The sequence below is a fragment of the Rhinopithecus roxellana genome, chromosome 12 (assembly GCF_007565055.1).
Source record: "Rhinopithecus roxellana isolate Shanxi Qingling chromosome 12, ASM756505v1, whole genome shotgun sequence".
Classification (NCBI taxonomy): Eukaryota; Metazoa; Chordata; class Mammalia; order Primates; family Cercopithecidae; genus Rhinopithecus; species Rhinopithecus roxellana.
In genome coordinates, this window is record NC_044560.1 from 3063667 (window position 1) to 3065752 (window position 2086).

Sequence of the window (2086 nt, forward strand, 5' to 3'; positions counted from 1 at the left end):
ACGCCCGGCCCCATATGACATTTTTAAAACACACTAGATATATACATGATTAATTCCAAGAAGTGAAAGAAATTAAAGATGGACAGGAAACGATAGATGGATGTTCACCACTATGCAGTTCGTGATACAAAAAAGTTGGAAGAAACCCAAGACAGAGTAAATACATTGTGGCACAATAAAATACTATTCCTGTTTAAAAAGAGATTGTGGGCCAGGCACAGGTGGCTCACAACTGTAATCCCAGCACTTTGGGAGGTCGAGGCGGGCAGATTAGGAGTTTGAGACCAGCCTGACCAACATGGTGAAACCCCAACTCTACTAAAAACACAAAAAATAGCTGGGTGTGGTGGCATGCGCCTGTAATCCCAGCTACTCAGGAGGCTGAGGCAGGAGAATCACTTGAACCCAGGAGGCGGAGGTTGCAGTGAGCGGAGATGGCGCCACTGCACTACAGCCTGAAAGAGTGAGACTCTGTCTCAAGAGAAAAAAAAAAATAGGTTGTGGAAAATTGCCTAGTGATACAAAAAGTATAATAAAGGTGGTGAGTGGGACAGGTTAAAATAGGAATCTCATTTTTGTTACTTAAAAAAAGCACGTATCATATATATAAAAGCATGGGTAAGGATGTAGAAAGATACGTAGTAAGGTGTTAACAGTTATCTTTTAATGAATGGGGTTATTGACTTTTCTCTACCTTCTTTATACAGTTTAAGAATTTAATGATAAAAAGTCACGCATGTTGTTTCCCCCTGGAAGTGTTGGTTTTACTAAAAACACACCCTCTAAGAATCCCATACATGTAAGATGGAACTTCAATCAAGAACATGTCAGAGACAAGCTGCTTGAGCAAGAAAACATCTGAAAAGCAAGCTCTCCTAGAAGAGAAGCAAGGCCTCCTTAACAGTTTATGAGCACACACCCGTTAGGAGCACATACTGCCAGTGCCTTTCACTCTAGGACTCTCTGTAAGCTGTAAAAGCAAACAGTTTAATGGCAAATACATACTCTATCCAGATTAAGGTGCCACAGATTTATAAACGTGTAAAAACACTAGACTTTGTTTTGGGGTTAAGGTGAGAAAAGGGCTTGCTAAACAGCCTCTTTCCCAGATGCAAGTTTTCTTACTCACTCACTCCCTGGGACAGAAGGTCAAACAGCATCTCTGGTTGGAATCATAATGTTTCGGCCTGAAGTGACCAGGCCACTCACTACTTTAGTTACCCAAGCAGTATCAAAGGAGCTCACCTCATAGTCTTTCCTTGGAAGAATCTCATCCTCCTCCTCCTGTGTTTCTCCAAGGATAGTCTAGAAAAACAGATCCGCAGAGGGAGCCCTTTTTAGTGGTTAAGAGTGGAAGGAGGCAGAAGTATTTACTGAAATCAGTGGCTAGCTTCTACATCACCTGGAGCCATTATCAAATAGGAATCAGCCCTTAAAAAAAACCTTTCGGAGGTGAGGGACCATGTGGGTGAGATCTACAGCCATCAGCTGAGCTCTTCATTTCCACTCATAGAGTCTCCAAATAACCACCCTCCTCCTCAGGACACCTCAAAGATGTCCAATGCCAGCTGAAGAGGGGAGTAAAAATTCAGGTTCCGTTTGACAATGTGACGTATCTGAAATCAGAAAGGACTTGTCAACTCTGGGAACACAACTCGGGTTTTCCCAGGACGCTTGCAAGGGGAAGCTGGACTGTCAGTGACCCAGAAAGGGTGAGGGATAGAGTAAGAAAGAACTGGAGAAGCTAAAACAGCCGCATGATAAGCACAAACTCCTGTGAGGAAGCTCATTCTGAAAACGCTTGTTTCATTCCAAACTCTTTTCAAATGGAAATAAAAGGAAACATGGGTGGGATTTACAGGAGCTGGCCTGGATTGTCCTTCAGATTCCAGGAGGGGTTATGAGAAAAGACCCCAGACTTAGGCACGTGAAGCAGAGTAGACGCTTCGAGAGCCCAGACTGCGGTCCCCAGACCCCACCCGCTGCCACCTGCGGGCCCAGATTGGCCCGGCCCCACCCCCGGCAACGCCTCTCGCAGTCCCTTAGCAACCGCCCCCTCCCCAGCCAGGCTCCGCCCGCTCCTTAC

At 45.2% G+C, this 2086-nt stretch overlaps 1 protein-coding gene across 4 annotated transcripts in view; it reads right to left on the bottom strand.

The window, feature by feature from the left end:
- Positions 1–2086, bottom strand: part of CLCN6 (chloride voltage-gated channel 6) — a 38897-nt gene that overhangs the window by 36530 nt on the left and 281 nt on the right. For all 4 annotated transcript variants that reach the window (XR_747305.2, XM_010357372.2, XM_030942219.1 and 1 more), the window contains one exon: positions 1246–1305. Coding sequence is in view for 2 of the 4 variants with exons in the window: in XM_010357372.2 (XP_010355674.1) it covers positions 1246–1305 (60 nt within the window). In the remaining 2 variants the exon portion in view is untranslated. The remainder of the gene's footprint in view (positions 1–1245; positions 1306–2086) is intronic.